The sequence below is a fragment of the Neolamprologus brichardi genome, chromosome 9, assembly GCF_056152115.1.
Source record: "Neolamprologus brichardi isolate AB-2024 chromosome 9, ASM5615211v1, whole genome shotgun sequence".
In the NCBI taxonomy this organism is placed as follows: Eukaryota; Metazoa; Chordata; class Actinopteri; order Cichliformes; family Cichlidae; genus Neolamprologus; species Neolamprologus brichardi.
This window is the reverse complement of record NC_142112.1, coordinates 35,953,286-35,975,358: the sequence shown is the minus strand read 5'-3', so window position 1 is coordinate 35,975,358 and position 22,073 is coordinate 35,953,286. Positions and strand designations below refer to the sequence as shown.

At 42.5% G+C, this 22,073-nt stretch overlaps 1 protein-coding gene across 6 annotated transcripts in view; it reads left to right on the top strand.

Moving 5' to 3' along the window:
* Positions 1-1,439: 1,439 nt before the first annotated feature.
* The window catches only part of LOC148101570 (uncharacterized), a 59,605-nt gene continuing 38,971 nt past the window's right edge, over positions 1,440-22,073 (top strand). For 3 of the 6 annotated variants that reach the window (XM_087846429.1, XM_087846424.1, XM_087846425.1), the window contains exons 1-2: positions 19,103-19,120; positions 20,064-20,660. In XM_087846429.1, coding sequence (XP_087702555.1) covers positions 19,103-19,120; positions 20,064-20,660 — 615 coding nt within the window. Of the gene's footprint in view, positions 1,458-7,628; positions 7,784-7,873; positions 8,394-19,102; positions 19,121-20,063; positions 20,661-20,801; positions 21,381-22,073 lie in introns of those variants that run through there. The other 3 variants (XM_087846428.1, XM_087846426.1, XM_087846435.1) reach the window with 3 other exon arrangements.

Genomic DNA, 22,073 nt, shown 5'->3' with positions numbered 1-22,073 from the left:
TGGGTCTTTTCACGTGTGTTATGAATAAATCTTCTTATTTTCAGTACCGGTACTAGTTTTATTTTGTTGTATTTATCCACGACACCTTAAAGGCCGGTCTGTGAAAATATTGTCGGGCATAAACCGGTCCGTGGTGCAAAAAAGGTTGGGGACCGCTGATGTATAACATCCACAAAACTTAAGGAGGTAATACACACACAATATGGTAATATTATGTTGAAGCACAGTACGTATCACTCCGCGAGGCTCCTGCCTACGATAGTCGTAATGCTCCGACAATCCATCAAGCGGTGCGGCTTCGTATTTTAGCAAAATCATACTGAAACATTTTACAGATTTTCGAGCGCTGTGTGCATAAAATTGTTTACTGATTGTTTCGTCAGTAAACACAACCAGAATTCATACATAAGGCACACGGGATTATAAGGGGCACTGTCGATTTTCAGAAAATAAAAGGATTGATTTTAAGTGCGACATATTTTCCAAAAAACACGGTAATAACGACGGCCCGCTAGCATGCTCTACCATAAATAGTGCTTTGTTGTGTATCTGACGGACGAAAGCTAAACCAGTTCCACACCACTGAAGTTGCAGTATCTTTACAAACCAGTTCTGGTTCATCCGTTTCATTTAACGATCCACTTTTACTCTTCTCATTCGCTGCCATGCTTTTTCCGCCATGTGCGTATGAAAACAAAGCCACTGCGCATGCGCGTTTTACCCATATTCTATCGTGATATTTCACTTCCTTATCGTTGCCCAACATTATACCGGTACTACCGTGAACAGTATGATATGGCCCAGCCCTATGGTGGTGGGACTGGGGGGCTGAAGGTGTGGAAAGCGTGGGGTGGGGGAGTAACAGGTCTGTCCCTGTTTGTGGAAACCACAGGAGGAGCTGTTCAGGCTGTTGCTGGGTGTGAATTGTTGATGGAGTCTTTAAACTTGTAGTTGCTGTTTTCCAGACTGAAGCAGAGTCGTTAGCTGAAAACTGGTTTTAGAGGTTCATTCAGGACACCTTACCAGGCTCTTACAGCCTTACCTGTATCATAACAAAGTGTATAAACCCCAATCCACCTTTGACATGGTCCTTCTCCCAAACCTTCAAATAGGACTTTCTGGCCCTGTCATAGTAAAGGGCTGCTTAGAATATTAGAGCCAATGTCACAAAGTTCCTCCTGAAGTATAAGTGAGTGAGAGAGTTTCCTCACTTTGCAGCACAACACGTCTCACAAGATTTCTACAAGCAATCAGAGTGAAATTTGTACTTTGTGTTGTCAGATGAACATATGAGACTCTTTGACTCTTCAGTGCAGTGTGGAGCCTAACAAAGATCTGTTTTGTGTCCCAGCTGATCAGCAGGAGGAGAAGAGTCTGACGGAGCAGCAGAGGAACATTTTCAGCCATCTGGACTCAGCTGAGTCACTACAGAGGAAACAATGAGCTCAACACAGAAGGTGAGGAAAATATCACAGTTTCACCAAATAATCAGTCACGTCTAAAACTCTCATCCTCCCAACCTGTTATATGACTGTGTTGCATATTATAATGGAGTATGTATTTTTAAATTGTGTTTACAAACATTAAGAAGTCACAAGCAATTATCATTCTTTAATATTATTATTAGTTAGGGCTGCACGATTTTGCATAAAATGAGAATCACGATTTTTTTGCTTAGAATTGAGATCACGATTTTCTTTTCCAATATAATAATTTATTGCGCTTATTAACTGCACATCAACTTCGTAACAGTTGAGACTGAACATAAAAACAATAAATAAACATAAAAACAACAAATGTCTCACGTTTTGTCGTTGCTGCAAAATGTTGTACTGCTTGAAATTGCGTCTCCACCGTTGCTCGACACTGCGTGTATAGAGCAGGTAGTGCAACAATAGAAAAATAGTTGCGGGACGGCACTGTGTAGCGTTTGTCTAGGGTGTTGATCATTTTCCTAAATCCCTCGTTTTGCACAGTGTTGATGGAGCCATATCTTTGGTCAGGTGATAAGTAATAGCCTCCGTAATTTCTTTGTGCCTGCGGGAGTTCGACGGGTATAGGGAAGCGCTGTATAAGGTTCCCGTTATTGATGTTTGGGTGGTTGACCGGGACAGATTTTCTCCAGTCACTTTCTCGTCATCCCTGACGTGCTCTCCGTTGTTTTTTCCCTGCCAATTTTAGCAGCCAGCTTCTGTATCACGTGGTATGAGGCTCCGCCCTTGTCATTTGTTGAGCAGGAAGAGTGAGCGCTTGTTTTCATGCAGCTTATGTCCCGGATCAAAATGCGGTACAATCGTCGTCGTCTGTTTTTTTTTTGTTTGTTTGTTTGTTTTTTAAATCGTTGTCATTTGGAAATGAGATCGCACATAAGTATGAATTGAGATCGCGATTTTCTAACGATTAATCATGCAGCCCTATTATTAGTAGTAGTGTTCTTAATTCAATTTTCATTCAATTCAGTGTTACTTATACAGCACCAATTCACAACAATATTCGCATCAAGGTGCTTCCTATTGTAAGGTAGACCCTACAATAATACATACAGAGAAAACCCAACAATCAAATGACCTCCTATGAGCAAGCACTTTGTTGACAGTGGAAAGGAAAAAGTCAGAACGAGCCTCAAAGAGGGGCGGGGCCATCTGCAGTGACCGATTGGGGTGAAAGAAGGAAAACAGGATAAAAGACATGCGGTGGAAGTACATTATTATTATTATTATTATTATTATTATTATTATTATTATTATTATTATTATTGTCAGCTGAGCTCTGTAGAGTGGGCAATTATAATGAAGCTCTTCATCATAAGTTGTAGATTGAAGCTGCTCTTCATATGTTTGGCCAGCAGATGTCACCAAAGAGGACTGTGTTGAAAAGCTTTGAGTAATGAACCTTTTTCAATAAGCTTCATTTGGCCATCACTGATATAAATAATATTATACCAATTATCAGAGGAGGCAAAAGTACATTTACTCCATTTACGCTCTATATTAACAGTTACACACTATATAGAACAACTTAATAGGATTATATTTGTTCGCAGATGTTGGCAGCTGTCAGCGAATAGTTATCAGCTATTTTGAAAAAAAAAAAAGACATTTTTTTTTAATCCATAACAGCAAATGAACGTCTTGATGCATTCTCAATCATCCAGGAAAGTATATCTCCAAAAGTTGATTCTGTTCATCTGTTGTACGTCGGAAACCACCGCAAAATACGGAGAGTGTCCTCAGTGACCAGAAGAGACAAGGATGCGACACAGAGGATGTGGACACGTGGGTGAAGAATTTGTCTGACAGACAACGCTACGTCCAGACGAACAGAATCAAATTTTGGAGAACAGCAAATGAACTGTACAAAAGAAAATGCAAATGCTATTTATGGTCTCCTCAAAACAATGATAAGAAAAATAAACTGGGCCAAACTGGCATGTTTGTTAATACAGGGATACACGTGTTAATGTGATCTGTGGTCTCCCACGAAGAGACACAGGTCTCCGAGTGTCCAGCGTCAGACGGCTACCTGAGGACTCTTTGTGTGAGAGAAAATCTGCTCACACAGATTTTAGAGCCAAGTACTGTCAATAAGGCCTCTGCAATGTTCTGAAGACAGTTAAACTTGTCAGGCAGTGATGTCAAGCAGGTGAAAATGCAAGCTCCATGAACACACACAGATTTTAACCGTAAGAAACCTCCGGCAGAACCAGGCTCAGGGAGGGGCCCCCATCTGCCGTTAAACCCCAAAGAAGAAGAAGCAGTGTCCGGTATCGTAGCTGTTTCCAAATTCAGGAACCGCATCCTCCTGTGCCCGCATTAATAGGCCAATTACGTTACAGCGACACCACAAAGACTGTCCAAATTCGAAGACTCTGACAAATGAGGCCAACAAATGCGCCCTTCATTTCCCCAGATTTGAAGGATGGGTCGGGTGCAAACTTCGTGGCCCAACCTATCCTATAGCACGGCCCTGCTCAGTTTCCTACAATGACAGCAGCTAGTTAGTTGTAATATTACTCTTATTATTCTTTCTGGGTCACAAAATAAATGTATAACACATTTTCAGGTGAGAATGTAGCTGTGTAACCTTCAAATATCTGCTCAGTTTATGAAGACACTATTTTCAAAGGCGCTCCGACATTTTCGGAGACGTCTGTTACCCACCAGCTCCATAGCGAGCCGGGGTTCAAGGCTCACTAGAGCCGGTGAGAACACCGGAGTCCCAGCAAAACATTTTCAAACCTACCGCGGTCTTGCACTGCTCAGGTTAAACATGATACATACAGTGGGGCAAAAAAGTATTTAGTCAGCCACCGATTGTGTAAGTTCCCCCACTTAAAATGATGACAGAGGTCAGTAATTTGCACCAGAGGTACACTTCAACTGTGAGAGACAGAATGTGAAAAAAAAATCCATGAATTCTCATGGTAGGATTTGTAAAGAATTTATTCGTAAATCAGGGTGGAAAATAAGTATTTGGTCACCTCAAACAAGGAAAATTCCTGGCTCTCACAGACCTGTAACGTCTTCTGTAAGAAGCTTTTCTGTCCCCCACTCGTTACCTTTATGAATGGCACCTGTTTGACCTCATCATCTGTATAAAAGACACCTGTCCACAGCCTCAACCAGTCAGAACTCCGCCATGGCCAAGACCAAAGAGCTTTCGAAGGACACCAGGAAAAAAATTGTAGACCTGCACCAGACTGGGAAGAGTGAATCTACAATAGGCAAGCAGCTTGGTGTGAAAAAATCAACTGTGGGAGCAATCATCAGAAAATGGAAGACATACAAGACCACTGATAATCTCCCTCGATCTGGGGCTCCACGCAAGATCTCATCCCGTGGGGTCAAAATGATCATGAGAACGGTGAGCAAAGATCCCAGAACCACACGGGGGGACCTGGTGAATGACCTGCAGAGAGCTGGGACCAAAGTAACAAAGGTCACCATCAGTAACACACTACAACGGCAGGGAATCAAATCCCGCAGTGCCAGACGTGTTCCGCTGCTGAAGCCAGTGCATGTCCAGGCCCGTCTGAAGTTTGCCAGAGAGCACATGGATGATACAGCAGAGGATTGGGAGAATGTCATGTGGTCAGATGAAACCAAAGTAGAACTTTTTGGTATAAACTCAACTCGTCGTGTTTGGAGGAAGAAGAATACTGAGTTGCATCCCAAGAACACCATACCTACTGTGAAGCATGGGGGTGGAAACATCATGCTATGGGGCTGTTTTTCTGCCAAGGGGACAGGACGACTGATCCGTGTTAAGGACAGAATGAATGGGGCCAAGTATCGTGAGATTTTGAGCCAAAACCTCCTTCCATCAGTGAGAACTTTGAAGATGAAACGAGGCTGGGTCTTCCAACATGACAATGATCTAAAACACACCGCCCGGGCAACAAAGGAGTGGCTCCGTAAGAAGCATTTGAAAGTCCTGGAGTGGCCTAGCCAGTCTCCAGGCCTCAACCCCATAGAAAATCTGTGGCGGGAGTTGAAAGTCCGTGTTGCTCGGCGACAGCCCCAAAACATCACTGCTCTTGAGAAGATCTGCATGGAGGAATGGGCCAAAATACCAGCTACTGTGTGTGCAAACTTGGTAAAGACCTATAGTAAACGTTTGACCTCTGTTATTGACAACAAAGGTTATGTTACAAAGTATTGAGTTGTATTTTTGTTATTGACCAAATACTTATTTTCCACCCTGATTTATGAATAAATTCTTTACAAATCCTACCATGTGAATTCATGGATTTTTTTTTCACATTCTGTCTCTCACAGTTGAAGTGTACCTCTGGTGCAAATTACTGACCTCTGTCACCATTTTAAGTGGGGGAACTTGCACAATCGCTGGCTGACTAAATACTTTTTTGCCCCACTGTAAGTCACTTAGTGTTTCATATATTATGATTTTTCTCAATGAAATACAAAAATACAAAGCATCAAGTAAAAGTAAAAGAGGAGAGAATAATTAAAGTAAAAACCCAACCTAACAAACAACACCCCTGTTCGCTGTCAAGTAATCAAAAGTTTAAAAGGAAAAACTTTCAATCAGTGCAAAATAACACCAGCCAAGGTATACAGAATAAGAAGGAAGAAGGGAAAAAATATAATTAAAAATAAATAAATGAATAAATAAAGGTCACTCCTGAACCTGTGGTCAAAAACTATCAAAATAGGTTTCCAGACTTCATTAAATTTATTTACAGAGCCTCTCAAAGTTAAGATGAAATATTACATCCTTAACCCAAAGACCTCGATGGCTGCTAACTTTCTGCTTCTTAATTCAGATAAAACTGAGGTTATTGTACTTGGCCCTGAAAATCTTAGAAATATGGTATCTAACCAGATTCCTACTCTGGATGGCATTACCTTGTCCTCTAGTAACACTGTGAGGAACCTTGGAGTCATTTTTGACCAGGATATGTCCTTCAACACACATATTAAACAAATATGTAAGACTGCTTTCTTCCATTTGCACAACATCTCTAAAGTAAGAAATATTCTGTCGCTTAGTAACGCTGAAAAACTAGTTCATGCATTTATTACTTCCAGGCTGGACTACTGCAATTCATTATTATCAGGATGTCCAAAAACTCGCTGAAAAGCATTCAGCTAATCCAAAAATTTTTGGAGTGCTGACATGGACTAGAAAGAGAGAGTATGCAGTTAACATGTGAACATGTTGGATGATCTGTCTGCTGTCACTGGGTGGTGCTGAGGTCTGAATCTGAGGGCAGCTCCTGGAATCACAAAGAGAACAGAATCATCACAAACTGAAAATAAAGTTTATCCCTCAAATCTGAAATAAAGCTGATCCTCTCTGTCCTCACACACTCGGGATCTGAAGTTCTTCTCTTACATATTTTCCTTTCTACACCTCTGCTGACAGCTGACATATGAGCTGTTTATTAGATAAGGACAAAGCCTTATATACTAACAGATTTTGCAATATGTTTACCTTTGAGTTGTTGGTGCTATGTAAATTGATAAAGATGAGATGATGGAGCAGGTTTCAGTCCTTGTTCAGTCTGCTGCTGCATTGTGGTCACCAACAAACGCAGGTATTATAACTGGTGTTTCAGCAGTTGCCTGGGTATTGGACAAGGAATATTAAAGCTTCAAATTATTTCTCTCAGAGCATGTAAGCTGTACAGAGTAATGTCCATGTAACTGTCAACAATAACTTATTAAGAATCATCCAGACTGTTTCTTTTAACCAGAATATTTGAAACAAACTTTATTTTAACGTAAGATACCAAACAGCTGTAGTTGGTTTCAGTGCATAAATATTGGGCTTTACTATTTTAATCTATAGTTAATCTGACCCCACTCCTGTCTAACATGGAGGAGGCGGGGCTTATGGTCTATACCGGAGCCAGACACCACTGCACAATAGAGACAATGTTTACTACAGTCATTGTTTTGAACAGTCATGAATTATTTTTAACACCAGGTTGGATGTAATGTGTTTCTACTACCAGCAGGTGGGGATAAGAGACCTTTAAGGTGTTTGGTGCCACACTCCACCTTTAGGTTTAAAACTAGTGTTAATGGAGGGAGTTTGAAGGTTCAGTTTGTTCCACGACTGCATTTCACTCACTGCCTCCGTTTGTATCTCTGTCACTGCAGGACCAACATGGAGCAAGAAGTCAGCGCTCACAGGAGGCCGACAAACCTCACAGAAGAAAGAGAGAGAAAACATACACCTGTGACGAGTGTGGGATGGGTTTTCCTGCTAAGTCTAATCTAAAACGTCATCAGTTCATCCACACTGGAGAGAGACCGTTCAGCTGTGACTTGTGTGGAAAGACTTTTCCCCAGAAGGATTCCCTAAAAGCACACCAACTCATCCACAGTGGAGTTAAAGCATACAGCTGTGATCAGTGTGGAAAGGAGTTTACTGAGAAGGCTAATCTAAAACGTCATCAGGTCATCCACACTGGAGAGAGAACGTTCAGCTGTGACTTGTGTGGAAAGACTTTTTCCTGGAAGAGTGCTCTAAAACAACACCAACTCATCCACAGTGGATTTAAAGCGTACAGCTGTGATCAGTGTGGCAGAGCATTTACTCACAGTAGCAGCTTACAGAGGCATCTAGTTACCCACTCTGGAATTAAGGCATACAGCTGTGACATCTGTGGCAAAACTTTCAGCCATATAGGGAATCGAAATAGACACCTACGCATTCACACCGGACAAGATGTGTACTGCTGTGAACAGTGTGGCAAACATTTTACAACACATGCAAAGTTACAACAACACATGTTTACCCACACTGAGGAGAGACCTTATAAATGTGACCTGTGTGAGAAGACTTTTAAATCTCCACTTAACCTGAAACTACACCAACAGATCCACACCAGAAAGAGACTCTACAAGTGCAGTTACTGTGAGGTATGTATTTCTATTGTTATCTTGTCATTTTAGCCTGACTGTTTGGAACAACTCTGCTCATAAAACTGTGTTAGCATGTTAGCAATTCTACTGCATGGAAAAGCAGCTCTGAGTGGTTATTCAGATTTTCATTTCAGTTATTTTAGTATTACTGTAGTATTATGGTGGTAGTATTGTAGTTATTGCAGCCCAGTAAACTGAGTGTGTTAACTGAAACAGTAAAATGTAATTGGACGTCTGCAGAGATGCTCTTTATTTCAGGCGATGTTCAGGATAAAAATGTTGAAGGACTGACTTACACTGTCTTTGTGTCTTTGTTTAGAAGCAGAGCGACACAGATGGATCCAGTTCTCAACCCTGTCATCACTGTGGTGGTGGGAAAGACTTTCGTTGTGACCTTTGTGGGAAAGCTTTCAGTCACCAATACACCTTAAAAGTACATCAACGTAGACACACTGGAGACAAACTGAAATACTGTAAAGAATGTGGGAAAATCTTCACCACATCAAGTAGATTAAAACGCCATGAACTGATTCACAGTGGGGTTAAAAAGCACCTCTGTGATCAGTGTGGGTCATCCTTCATTACTGCAGGTCAGCTTAAAACACACAAACAAGTCCACACAGGAGAGAAACCATTTAAATGCAGACACGGTGACAAAAGCTTCTCACAATCAGGTCATTGTATTTTTCATGAACGTGCATACATGGAAGGAAACTACAGCTGTGACAAGAGCTTCAGGAATCTCAGTTCATACTCCGAACACAAACGATCCCACATTACTAATAAACTGTTTCACTGTTACCAATGTGCCCAAACATTCACCTCATTATCTGCTCTGTACAAACATCAGTGTGATCACTCAGGGCTTAAATCACTCCCATCACAGTGAATCTGAAGAGAAAAAAAGATCCTCCTGAGGTTTGAGGGTTAAACTTAATGTCAATGCTGACATCACGATTACGTGATTAAAAATTTTTACACAATTAATCCGTTCTGGAGTGCAGAATGACTCAAAATCCCTGAAATGTCTCTGTCAATCCATTTTGGACAGTTTGTCCAAAGTTCGTGCATTCTGCGCTCCAGATGGGTTAAAAATTGTAATTGTGTCAATCTTGATGACAGCGTTAACGTTGACAGCATATATGTAAAAACTGAGTGTGAGGGCCCTCGGTGCGCCTGCTTGCTGCTGTGCTGAAGTCTCACACACAACCTGTCGAAAGGGGAGGGGGCGGGCTGCTTGATTATGATTCATATTGTTACTCCAAGCCTATTATGTATTAATTATTTTTCCTGGGTTGTGTGAAATTCCACAAAAATAAACGACACATCTGCTTACCTGGTATTGTCCTGAAACAAGATAACACTCATTAGTAGGGATTGAGAAAACTGCTGTTTACCTTTGTTATTTACTTGGCTGTTATAGTAAACAATAGACAGACAGTAGAGACTGATGTGACTTATTGAATCATTTGGACTGTGTTCAGCATAATATTAATTGGCCACTATTTGGAAGAGCTGTATTGTTGATTTGTCTGATATTTCAATGTGTGATGAATTATAATGACTGTTTGTTATCCATTTGCAAATTCGTTATGTTTGTGCTTAAAGGCTCTTCACCATGGGGTTTGCTTCACTTTGCTTTCTGCTAACTGTCTCGCTATATTCTGTGTGTAATTTCTTGCTGTCAATATAATTCTGTGTATTAAACTCTGTTCCAAGAATATTACTCTTTTCCAGAGGATCTTTTTGAGTGCCTTGATTTTAACTGAATCTAAAGAAAACCGGATCTCCACAGAGATCCATGATGGCTTTGCGACCAAAGCAGACAGCGGTATAAACGCTCAGGCGGACGCACCTGAGCGGAGAGGTTCTGCTCCTGAACCTCTGCGCACAGCATCTGCAAATCGGGGCTGTACCAAGTCCCTTTCATCTTTACGCAGGACTGTAAGCTGTCATCTGTGAGGCGTGAACGGTGTTTGTTTTTAACATAGTTCACGGTTGAGAACAGCTGCTGACATAATGTGGATGCGAAGATCCATAATTGGCCTACCTGGAGTTGAGTCTCGATAAATTGCACGGCGTTTCAACTGGTTTACCGGCCTCCTGCGAGTGTGACGCTTATTTTGAGAGATTAAAAAATAATATAATATAATTGTATTTTTTTATACGGCCACAAAGAGTGGCTCAACAACCAAGAACAAGTTTGTTGCCTGAGGATCCAAGGATTATCAACCAAGCCTTCCTGTGTTTCCAAATAGATTTTCTTTTTTAAAAAAAATTGAATGTAACTTTGATCTTTTGAAAAAAATTGAGGGAAAAGGGATTAAATTGTTTTGGGGTTTTTTGCCACTGTACAAGTTTATTTACATTGCCGCTCTGTACATTTCAGAAATATCAGGCAGGGATTTACATCAAATGCACTGTTTCATCCAACAATATTCATTTTGTCACAAAAATGTGGGGCGACCATGGCTCAGGGAGTTGGGAAGCGTATCTGTAACCGAAAGGTCGCCGGTTCGATCCCCGGGCTCTCTGTCCTGGTTGTTGTGTCCTTGGGCAAGACACTTTACCCTACCGTGTAAAGTGTCTTGTACTGGTGTTGGCCAGAGGGGCCGATGGCGCAGCCTCGCTTATGTCAGTTCCCCAGGGCAGCTGTAGCTACAACTTTAGTTGCCTCCACCAGTGTGTGAATGCGAGAGTGAATGAATAGTGGAATTGTAAAGCACTTTGGGTGCCTTGAAAAGCGCTATATAAATCCAATCCATTATTATTATATTTCAATATCACAATAATCTTCCAATTTAGAACTACAAGTTAAAAAAGAACTAACATAAATAAAATACACTTTAGCTAAATTTATTTTCCCAAACCACGCAGAGCCGCAGTACAAGGACTAAAGAGCCGCATGCAGCTCCGGAGCCGCAGGTTGCCGACCCCTGCCTTTTTTTTTTTTTTTGCCTCTCCCGTTTGGATCTTTAGCCATCAAAATTTTTGCCCAAGAAAGATGCCAAGTGGATTTATTTTACCAAGTGGATCATCATGGCCTTGCCTTATTGGTCCATTTTATTGACCTTTATTATAATTATGTATTTATTTTATTTTCGTTTTTTTAAAGACAGAACAGACATGACTGGAGGATAGGACAGGGAGAAAGAATGACAGAAAGAAAAATAGAGGGGAGAAGAGAGGGTGAGAAAAGGGGGAAGAAAAACAAACAAAACACCTGGATCACCATGATCACCAAAGAGCAACATAATAAAAAACAACACCATCACAATAAACTAGCTAATAATAGATAACAGTAGATACTTTTTTAATTTCACCTGTTGAGAATGAAAAAAGAAAACAAGCAGAAGAAAATGAGAGCAATAGAATAAACAGCATCATGATGATCTATGGGAATATAACAGTAAATACTAAATATTAAATATTGTGCAGCATGTAATATCGACAGCACACAGTGTGCTTTGAGGTAGGAGCCAAAAAGGGTGTTGTTTGTGTGTGTGTGTGAGCACCCGTGTGTACACCTGTGAGCATGAACGCGCTTGTATTTAAAAGGTTCCTTCATGTAATGATCTGCTAGAGGGTGTGGGGAGCCACAGCCCCGTCCTCCAGGACATCAAGCAGGTATGGAGGAGATCAAAACTCCAGACATCCAGAGACCCTCAGAACACAAGAGACCAAGGAAGACCAACAGAGGGGCAGCTGTGCCACTATCCCAGAAAGAACTGAGGAGAGTCCCAGATGAGGGGTCACCCAGCAGTCGCGGAGCAGAAGCCAGGGGGGTTGTAGTGACGTGCCCGTGAGCTCCGCCGGCAGCCAGCTGTGCCAGAGCTACCGAGCCCCAGGCCGAGAGGCTGAGGGCACCCCACCCCCGAAATGGCCTGAGCGAGCCCCAGGCTCCAGGCCCCGATAAGCAGCCACCAAGGAGTGAGCCGGTGTGTACCTGGATGCCCATCCCCAGACACAAAAAACCACCAACGCACTGATGTCTGAGGGCGTCTGCCACTGGCAGGGGAAGTGGTGGGGGAGATAGGCCTCCATACCTTGGTGGACCTGGGATGTCCCCAGGGAGGTGGCGTCTGATACCCGACCTGACATATGGACACAGACATACAGGCACACACAGGTACAAACATCCATTCCCACCCTCATGCTCTCATATGCAATTACTCAACACTCACCCAACGTGGAGACAGACACTGTACACACAATCACACTCCCCAAGCGTACTCTAAGCCCCGGGTCTAGGTACCCTTGCCCCTGGAGGGGGAAAATGCACCAAGACCCAGGTGGTGTTACCCTTTTTCCCTGCGGTGGGGAGAAGCAGACCGCTCCGACTCCGCAGCAGCAGGGAGGCCCCACATTCTAGACCCCAGTCGGACGGCCAACTTCTCCTCCTAGCCCCCCGCTCCAGCAGGCAGCAGAGAACGAGGGTGTGTGAAGACTCCAAACCTCCCTCTGCCCGCTCATATGCAGTGTTGATGCATGTGTGTTCTAAGGTGCATTTAAAACCCAGGAGTGCATGGAGCTACCTGCCAGAGAGCAGCAGGTAAGCGCATAGCCCCTCCTGATAGCCCTCAATGTCTACGTGTATTTAAAATTGAGAGGAGGGCAAAGACGCCAGGGGTGAGGTTGTACACCCTGATGGTCTTTTGGATTCCGTGTAGCGTGCCCACCCCCAAGATCCTATGTGTATGTGTTATGAGAGTGTGATTGCTGTGAATGTCTAATTTGTGAGATAAAATTGAGGCACAGGCAGCCAGAAGGGGACAGAGGGGGGGATGCCTCCCCTGCACCCTGGTGACACATCTTTACCCCAAGGCCCTGCATGTGAGGGTGATTGTGGTGGAGCGGGAAGAGGGAGGCAGCTGGAGATGGGGAGGGAAGGAAGGGAGGGGCAAGTGACTCCTCCCTGGGGCCAGCTCCCCCACTGACCCCAGTAGGCACCCCCATACTCTGCAACCCGCCAGGGAAAGGGGGCCCAGGCCCATCCGGACCGGGGCCCAGTACAGCAGCATCGCCCGGCCCCACAGAGCCCGGGACAGCCCACCCGACCCCACCTCAGAGTGCACCCACCCCGTCATCCACTCATCTTCCAGACTACACAAGACAATAGATGCCCAGGCTGAGATTTTCCTCCACCTCTCCTGTATCTCCCCCTCCTGCATACTAAGTTCCTGAAGAGAGGAGAGCTCCTGCAAGATGTAATAACCTCCCCCACCAGTAGAAGAGCCCCCCAGGTGGCTTGATGCACCGGCGGCACCCTGCGCCAGGACTGGGCCCCCATACACCCACCCGCCCACAACCCCGGCAACACACCAACCAGATGCCTCCCTAATGGCACTTCAACGTTTCATTGCCATGAGTGGAACCCCAGCTGAGCTGTACTCAGACCAAGGGACCAACTTCCGTGGGGGAGAAAGGGAACTCCAAGCAGCTTTTGCAGCCATGACCTCTGACCTGCAGAAGCTCCTGGCTCCCCAGAAGATCGTCTTCCACTTCAATCCACCAGCGGCTCCTCATTTCGGGGGAGTGTGGGAGCGGGAGATTAGATCTGTCAAGACCGCACTCTACACTACAGTAGGATCCCAACCCCTTCAAGAAAAGCCCAACCCCTTCAAGAAAAGGTCCTCCGCACGGTCCTTGTGGAGGTGGAGGGCATCTTGAACTCCAAACCTCTAGGTTATGTCCCATCTGACATCAGTGATCCTGATCCAGTGACCCCCAACTGCTTTCTGATGGGGCAGCCTGACGGAGCACTTCCTCAAGTAGCTTACCCCAAAGAAGAGCTCCTGAGTCGCCGGAGGTGGAAGCACTCCCAGGTGCTGGCTGAAATGACTATGTTTCTGTCTGTGCCACTAGTGGGTGCTAAGCTAATCTAAGCTAACACTCCTGCTGTGTGGTTGGGTACAACTGTGTACTGTGTTAGTTCTCTCAGTGGGTCTATACGTGAGTCGTGGGTAATATATGGCCTATGGCACAGGTGTCGAACTCCAGGCCTCGAGGGCAGTGCATTTATTGCAGCATATCATGTGTTTTCTGGATACACTGTGCTTTTTCAACGTTCAAAGATTGATGGCACCGTGTCAGAGCACTGGCTATGAATTTCAGACGGATCAGGCCTTAACTTAACAAAAAAGTTATCAATAGTTCTTTTCATCTTTTCTTATTACCCACAGCTACATCCACTTCTGTCGTGCCTAGGCTACTCACTAGGGCTGGGTATCATCACTGATTTCTATAATCCATTTGATTCCGGTTCTCGATGTCCTGATTCGATTCAATTTAGCCTCAGACAGTCAGAAATATTATAAGTCTGATCATTTATCAGTACTGATACATGTGAGACTTCATCAGAATTGTAAACATCACAGCAGATGCCTTTGTGAAAGTAACTGAGAATAAAACACAGAAAAACATGAAGATTTTTCTGGCCTGGCTTTTTAAAGCAGATAACCTTAAAAATATTCTGCAATGTTCTGCATAATTTTAAAAAGTTTAAATTTCTTCAGTATTGAACAACAGAAAAAAAACAGGTTTTTTTGTCCGAGGTCATTTAAGTGAAAAAAAGAAAAAGACAGCGCTGTAAACAACAGTAGACTGATGGGTAATGAGCAAATGAAAAATGCAGAAAACAGATTTGAGACGGGAAACTGTTCTTGAAGTACAGAGAGAGAGAGCTGTGCATGAAGTGGGATTTTTATCGTGGTGGAAGCAAAACAGCAAAACTCAGAGGGAATTCATGACAACATTTATCAAATGTGAAGCGTAGTTTGTTGCTTCTTTTGCTGATGGCTCGGTGAATTTTGGTTGGAGAGAGACAAAACCTGTAGCTCAGAATCAGCGCAAAAAGACGTAAACACAGAGCTCCGACAGCGTGTCCGTGTACGGGCCGTCGGGTGAGAAAGCGGAGAAAGACAAAGCTGATTCTGTTGCGTCAGGTCCGTTCTGTGTTCATGTCTTTGTGTGGAATCCGTGTACCTGCTCTCATTTACTGTTTGGTGGTTGTTGAAATAGGTTTGTGAGCTTTAATCTGAGAATCTGGTGTTTCTGGCAAAACACAGTTATATTTAAAAGTCGATTCAGGATTAAATGAATCGATATCGCTTTATTCAAGCTACTCACCTCTCTCTTCCAACTGCACTTTCAACTGGACCATGGCCAATCAGAGAGGTCCCGCCCCTGACTATCTCTGATTGGTTTAGTTTAGTAATGATAGGGGCATAATGTGTGTCTGTTGTTGACCACGCGGAGAGTTGCAGAGATTTTTTGTTTTGTTTTTGTTGTTACCCGAACAAATGCGACCAAATATTTTTTTAGTTACACCACTGAAAAATTTGGTCGCATTTGTGACCAAATTGTTTGCACTCTAGAGCCCTGTGTTGTCTGTCATCACTGTCAGTGCTGTATGTTTAATATCACTGTGGCTTCAGTGTATCTGTTCTGTTTTACAGTTCATGAACTTTTATGTCTTCTGTTTACAGTCTTTGGTTAGAGAAGCGCTTTTAGCAGCTTATCAGAGGAGAATGTACTTCCTGAACAACAATGCCGCCTAGAGGCTGAAGACAGTAATGCATATATCATGTTGTTTTTGGTTTTTCGTTTCTGCTCATACATAACAGTAAAAGTTTAAGATGTTTTGGGGATAAAACCCAACACTTCAGTCAACCCACACTTGGACCCTGAAATGTGTGAAAATCTAAATGTTTATCAAAGTCAGATTTATAATATGTGATGTATAACTGTGTGTTATGGGGGAAAAACAAAAACAAGTGTGAGTATGGAGAGAAACAACAGAGTAACAGAGACTAAAGAAATATTACACAGACATAAAAGAATCCCTTTTTTAAAACCAGTCACTCCTTTTAAAATATAAGATATTAGTAGAATATTTCCACAAAGTTGAAAACTCCTATTGTAAATTAATGCTATATATAAAAGGAAATACATACATGCATTAAGAAAAATAAAATCAAAATTGAAGTGAAATGAATATAATTGTCACTGCTGTGGCAGCAGTTGTGTGGTGTTGTAAGGAAAGACCCAAGATGCAGATCAACGCAGAGATGCGAGTGAGTTTTAGTGCAGGAGGGGAAAACAACAAACGTGAGGACAAAACTGAAACATAAGCTAAACTGGGGAAAAGTAGTGAACAAACCTGAAATCATACGAACACGGGAAAACTGCACGGAGAATGTTGGGGTTAGAGACACAGCGATACACAGACGAACCAACGACAAGCAGAGATAGACACACAATAAATACACAAGGTAATCTGGAAAAGAACACAAACCTAGACCGAGACTTTCAAAGTAAAACAGAAAAATTTAAAAACACAAACTCAGGGACCTGAACAGACCACTGGGGGAGGACATGGGTAGGTACACAAAACACTAAACACAAAAACCCATAGAACAAGAAAACAAGAATTAACCCTAAACATAAGATGATATAAATATTAAACACAAAACTCTGGGTCTAACGACACAGGACCATGACAATAACCACTAAGAAAAAACTTACCTCCTATTAAGAGTTTAATTTCAGTTCAGTGATGGTGGATTATAACCTCCATTCAAATCATTCAAAAAAGAGAAAACTATAGAACATGTTATATTACACTGTGAGAAGGTAACTGATCCAAAACCTCAGTAACATAAAAATGAAACTGGATCTTATTGATTTACTGCAAAAGGACTCAAGAAGTGAAAGTGATCAGGCCTTATTCCAGTTTTTAAAAGAGAGTAAATAATTGCTGGTCGACGTTCCAGTTCACACTCCACACCAAATGGTGGCGGCAATTCACCATTTTGTTGTTTGACAACCATAAATACAATTTCTAGGAAGACGAAGAAGAAGAAGAAGGGGCGGAGCAAAGTGAGTACGCTCCACTCCACGAGAGGAGGCGTTTGCACAGAGCTGTTTTTCCATTCAAAGAGAATAAACTAGTACCAACGTTTGGATCGATATCTGCATCGATCTGCCCACCCTTGTCTCCTGGATCGTAGCTGAGATCAGCGTGAACCACGTGGGTCTCTGCTCCCTGATCTGTTTCCTGTGTTTGGAAAGAGTTCCAGCTTCATCGCGGAGTTTCTCTCGGTTTGTGGGCTCATCTAAAGGTAAGCACCGAGCTAACTTTACTGTGAGTTCAGTTCATGTTGAGTTTAGCTCCTGAATGAGGTCTTCTGCTGCTCTCCTCGGTGTCTGTTCACAGTTTATTGTGAACACGTTGAGAGAAGAGTGAGAGAGTGTTTGGAGAAAAACACCAACTAATCATTAGCTCAGCATGCTGGGAGAAGTTGGAGCAGAAAAGTCTTTTCATTGTCCCTGCAGCTGTTTTCCTGCATGCACCAAACCTCTACAGCCTCATTTCTAGTTGAAGTGAGAACAGGAAATGGATGAGAGCGATCTGCTGCAGTATCAGGGTCACAATAAACTTTATTGTCCAGCTGCTGTGGATGAACACATGAGAGGAAGTGAACTCCTACAAAGTGTCATTTTAATGAGTCTGGCTGCTGTAAAGTGATGCACAGGAAGATGTTAACAAAAACTAATGAAACAGAGATGAAAGTAAACAGTGTTCATATTTGAAAGCACAGAGAATAAAAATATATTGTGGTGGTTAATGTGCAGCTCTTGGTGATTTGGAAGAAGAATGTTTTTAATCATGTTGTGGATTGAATGTTGGGTTTTATTTCATTTTGTCTACAGAAGTTTTTCCCACTTGTGATCGTTCAGATTGATTTGTTGGGTTGACTTGAATCATGTGAAGGTTTAAAGCTGCACTTCCCCCAAAAAGAATAAAGTATAATCATGAAGAATGTAATAATTTCTTCCTGTGTCAAACACAGCTGCAGTCAAAGCAGGAAGGAAAACACTGAAACCACTGATTTTGCATATTAATGCTCAAATAACTGACCTCCCAGCCCTTTGTTCCTTCAGTGGTGCTCTTTTCAGCCATTATGCAAATATAAAAGACCACCACCACCCTCTCCAATCCAGACTCAACGACCTCCATCACACCTCTCACACCCCCCCCCGGACCAGACGGTGTCTCACCCTCCTGCCTCAAAACTTGTGCTGAACAGCTGGCGATAGGTGTGGAAAGTGTGGTGTGGGGGAGTAACAGGTCTGTCCCTGTTTGTGGAAACCACAGGAGGAGCTGTTCAGGCTGTTGCTGGGTGTGAATTGTTGATGGAGTCTTTAAACTTGTAGTTGCTGTTTTCCAGACTGAAGCAGAGTCGTTAGCTGAAAACTGGTTTTAGAGGTTCATTCAGGACACCTTCTCAGGCTCTTACAGCCTTACCTGTATCATAACAAAGTGTATAAACCCCAATCCACCTTTAACATGGTCCTTCTCCTAAACCTTCAAATAGGACTTTCTGGCCCTGTCATAGTAAAGGGCTGCTTAGAATATTAGAGCCAATGTCACAAAGTTCCTCCTGAAGTATAAGTGAGTGAGAGAGTTTCTTCACTTTGCAGCACAACACGTCTCACAAGATTTCTACAAGCAATCAGAGTGAAATTTGTAGTTTGTGTTGTCAGATGAACATATGAGACACTTTGACTCTTCAGTGCAGTGTGGAGCCTAACAAAGATCTGTTTTGTGTCCCAGCTGATCAGCAGGAGGAGAAGAGTCTGACGGAGCAGCAGAGGAACATTTTCAGCCATCTGGACTCAGCTGAGTCACTACAGAGGAAACAATGAGCTCAACACAGAAGGTGAGGAAAACATCACAGTTTCACCAAATAATCAGTCACGTCTAAAACTCTCATACTCCCAACCTGTTATATGACTGTGTTGTATTTTATTATATACTATGTATTTTTCAATTATATTTACAAACATTAAGAAGTCACAAGCAATTATTATTCTTTATTATTAGTAGTATTAATTACATTTTAAATTGAATTCAGTGTCACAACAACAGCTGCCTTATGAGCACCTGTAGTTGTTTAGTGCTGTGCAAGTGGGGGGGGGGGACCCCACCAGCCCATTTTAACCCCTGACTATGTCACTCAGTTTTACCTCTTTCATCTTCATCTTAGCTTTCACGTGTTACTGTTTAGGCTCAGATCGGTTTGATTTTTGATGCCTGCAGTGATGAAATATCTCCCCGCAAATGCCTTAAACCAAAAGTAAAAAGCCTGTTTTGTAAATGTAAGTTGTAGAAAATACAGATATCTATGTGATATGTAGGGATGTAGGGACTAAAAGTAAAAAATTCCTCAGGTTACAATCCGACTCTGACGTTCTCCTTCACTCAACCAAGCTAGTAACTGTTACATTGGATTTAATAATTTAGAAAATTATAAAAAAAAATATCTAATAGGAAACAGCAACGGGAAATATAAAGAAGTATAGACCTGGTAAACATTTATTACTTTTCTGAGTGTGTTAGCATGCTAGTCTTAATATTAGTGTACAGCAGGAAGGATTGGCATGATTTTAGAGTGTTTGAACAGTCATGAATTATTTTTAGCACCAGGTTGGATGTAATGTGTTTCTACTACCAGCAGGTGGGGATAAGAGACCTTTAAGGTGTTTGGTGCCACACTCCACCTTCAGGTTTAAAACTAGTGTTAATGGAGGGAGTTTGAAGGTTTCGTTTGTTCCACGACTGCATTTCACTCACTGCCTCTGTTTGTATCTCTGTCACTGCAGGACCAACATGGAGCGAGAAGTCAGCGCTTTCAGGAGGCCGACAAACCTCACAGAAGAAAGGGAGAGAAAACATACAGCTGTGACGAGTGTGGAAAAGAGTTTACTAGGAAGGCTTCACTAAAACAGCATCAGGTCATCCACACTGGAGAGAAACCGTTCAGCTGTGGCTTGTGTGGAAAGACTTTTTCCTTGAAGGATTCCCTAAAAAGACACCAAGTCATCCACAGTGGAGTTAAAGCATACAGCTGTGATCAGTGTGGCAGAGCTTTTAGTCGCAGTAGCTACTTACAGAAGCATCTAGTTAACCACTCTGGAATTAAGGCATACAGCTGTGAGATTTGTGGAAAAACTTTCAGCCATATAGACAGCCGAAATATACACCTACGCATTCACACTGGACATGATGTGTACTGCTGTGATCAGTGTGGCAGACAGTGTACAACCAACACACAGTTACAACAACACATGTTGACCCACACTGAAGAACGACCTTATAAATGTGACCTGTGTGAGAAGACTTTTAAATCTCCACATTACCTGAGAGAACACCAACAGATCCACACCAGAAAGAGACTCTACAAGTGCAGCTACTGTGAGGTATGTATTTTTATTTTTATCTGTGTTAACTGAAACAGTAAAATGTAATTGGACGTCTGCAGAGATGCTCTTTCTTTCAGGCAACGTTCAGGATAAAAATGTTGAAGGACTGACTTACACTGTCTTTGTGTCTTTGTTTAGAAGCAGAGCGACACAGATGGATCCAGTTCTCAACCCTGTCATCACTGTGGTGGTGGGAAAGACTTTCGTTGTGATCTTTGTGGAAAAACTTTCAGTCGACAAGAAACCCTAAAAATACATCAACGTAGACACAGTGGAGACAAACTGAAATACTGCAAAGAATGTGGGAGAAGCTTCACCACATCAAGTGAGTTAAAACAACATGAACTGATTCACAGTGGGGTTAAAAAGCACCTCTGTGATCAGTGTGGGTCATCCTTCACCACTGCAAGTAACCTTAAAAAACACAAACGAGTCCACACAGGAGAGAAACCATACAAGTGCAGACACTGTGACAAAAGCTTCTCACACTCATATGGTCGTAACAAGCATGAACGTACACACATGGAAGGAAACTACAGCTGTGACCAGTGTGACAAGAGCTTCAGGAATCTCAGTTCATACTCCACACACAAACAATCCCACGTTACTAATAAACTGTTTCACTGTTACCAATGTGCCCAAACATTCACTTCATTATCTGCTCTGTGCAAACATCAGCGTGATCACTCAGGGCTGAAATCGCTCCCATCACAGTGAATCTGAAGAGACAGAAAGATCCTCTGGTTTCAGTGTCAGACTTAAAACCCTTGAGATCAGGCTCCACAGAGTTCAGATCGAATCTCCTGTAAAGATCTGATGAAAATGTTCCACTAGATGGATGTATAATCTCTTTTTCTGAATGTTGCTCTCTTCCTGTTTCTGCGAGTGCTGACTGCACAGATGTAATATAGATCCATGTCACTGTTTGGAAGTATCAGAGAACTGCTGATGCTGTAAAGCTGCTGCTCAGTCTGATGGGCTGTTGTGTTGTTGTTGGTGATGCTGGATGAAGGGCTGGTGGACCAGGTGATCTCAGGTTGAGGGTAGATCCCGAGTGAGCTGCAGGTGATCCTTTGTCCTACTTGTTGGAGATTAACTTTACAGACTTGAGCTGGAAAAAAAACTAAGAATAAAAAAACAAAAGAAAAATATATTTCTAAAGAAGTCAGAAAGAGATTTTCTTGTCACAATTTTACTTTTCTGAAAATTGAATCTGAATCTCAGACCACAGTAAAATATAACATTTGTCTTAGTGTTTTGACAAAGCATTTCTAAATACAGATAATGATTAGTGATGTAACATGTCATGTTTTCTTTATGTATTTGAAGTGTTATAAAAATGACTCTGTATCAGTCCTGGTGTCACAAACAGGCCTCTGGGCTTCAAACCTCAGAAAGTCCCTTTGGCTC